Here is a 1,817-nt window from a genome sequence, read left to right as displayed (position 1 = left end):
ATTTTTGTAAGATCTATTTAAATTTTTTTTTTGAAATCATACTATAAACTGTATAAAACAATTCTTATACTCTTATTCTTATATTTAATAAATATTTACAAGTATATATTGTTTTTTTATTATCTATTATTTTTTTTTCTCTATTTTTTTTTTGTAATGAGTTCATTATGAGATCTTGAATTTAGATAACGGGGTGGTGTTAGTGTGGCATTCCCATCATTTTTCCTAAGGCAGAGATTCTTTTAAGAAAAAAAAAAAAAAATTTGTATTCATTTATTTGTCAAACATGAAACGTTTCATGGACACCAATCAAGCCCTACCAGCTGTGTTACCAGTGTTTCCCACTTTTGAGGAAACCAGGACAATACAGGCTGGTAATGTCAAAAACGTCGACTGGGGAGTAGAGGAGGCTATCATAGCTGAAGCGAAAGCCGTAGGGTTGCCCAGAGGAGGAACTTGCGACTTGGGAGTAAGCCTGGAGTACACTGAGCTTCCTAAGGCAGCTGCAGTCGTAATAACCATCAAAGGCAAGACGCTGCCCATACTGTTCGACGAGGGTTTTTTTAAATTGAAGAGACACAAATAAATGATAGTAATTTGCGTCATATTTTTTTTTATTATTTTTTTTACCTTTTTTTTTCTCTCTCATTTGTAAAAATATTGGAGTAGTGTACATCAAGTAAATGAAGTAGTTAAGTAATAGTTTTTTTCAACATTGAAATAATTAATGGAACTAGATTAAAGTGTGAGTAGAATCCTCACTATTTGGATAGTAGTATAGGAATACAAATAAAGATAGAAATGAAATATTAATGAATTATACAGAAATTTAGTTAAGTTAGGATAGGAATTTAAAAACATGGCATGAATTTTTTTTTGTTGTTGTCTACAGTGTATCCTCAGTTGCTAAGAACCCCACCCCAACACTGGCGAGCATACCGGGCTAGCCACCATGCCATGTGCGGCTTCCGAGGACACTAATTTCTTAGAACAGGTGGACACAACAAATGGCGCCCAACGACTGAACCAATGTAGAACCAACGACTGAACCAACGTAGAACCAACGAAAGACACCAACGAGCGAGACGAAAACGAAAGACAAGACGACGAAGAAGACGTATAGCTAAAGACGGACCGCAGATGACACCAACGAACCACGGAAGGAGAAACAACTACGAGACCAAGGAGTTACAACCGAACGGACAAGACCAACGAAGATTTGAGAACGGAAGACTTTTATACTGGAGCAGACGCTATTTAGTATAACGATATATGGAAAGAATAGGAGATTCATTTAGTGCTTCTGAAGGTAGTACAAAGTGGCTGTTTTTTTTTGTGTAGTTGAATTCACACTAGCCAACATAGTTAGCTTTAATCCGGTGGATTAAATGTGTAACGCCTGACTTGCCTTTGTTCGATTATGACGAGATAGGTATTGCAATGTTAGGTTAGTCTGAGTTTTTTTTTTTGTTTTGAGGTTCCTCGATGCTGAATTCATTTGGTATAGAGTTTCGTCCTCGATTTAGGAATTGTTTCAGAAGTATGAAGTTTTGAATGAAGGAGACGCGATTAACCAAATTCCAACGTGATATGCAATGACAGCTTTAACAGATAGACAGATTTACGAAACGGTTGATGAAAATGTAAAGACAGGATGTTACATTTGTATTGAAAGAGATGGCGGTGTCTAGTTTATGTTTTTTTTTGTGATGTTTTTTTTAAATATTTGCCTTACTGCGCGGTTGACCTCTTAATCCGGTGGACTGAGAGCGTGACATCCGTCTTGCCTGTACTCTGTTAATAAAGGTTAGGTATTG

General features: G+C 36.3%; 1 protein-coding gene across 1 annotated transcript in view; it reads left to right on the top strand.

Annotated features, from left to right (window-relative positions):
• The first annotated feature begins 286 nt into the window (after nt 1-286).
• LOC119676393 (lachesin-like) overlaps nt 287-1,817 on the top strand; it is a 75,747-nt gene continuing 74,216 nt past the window's right edge. Inside the window, exon 1 of the mRNA XM_038087630.1 lies at nt 287-527. Coding sequence (XP_037943558.1) covers nt 287-527 — 241 coding nt within the window. The remainder of the gene's footprint in view (nt 528-1,817) is intronic.

The sequence above is a fragment of the Teleopsis dalmanni genome, chromosome 2, assembly GCF_002237135.1.
Source record: "Teleopsis dalmanni isolate 2A chromosome 2, ASM223713v2, whole genome shotgun sequence".
In the NCBI taxonomy this organism is placed as follows: domain Eukaryota; kingdom Metazoa; phylum Arthropoda; class Insecta; order Diptera; family Diopsidae; genus Teleopsis; species Teleopsis dalmanni.
The sequence above is the reverse complement of the archived record's forward strand: the minus strand, read 5'-3'. Positions and strand labels throughout refer to the sequence as shown.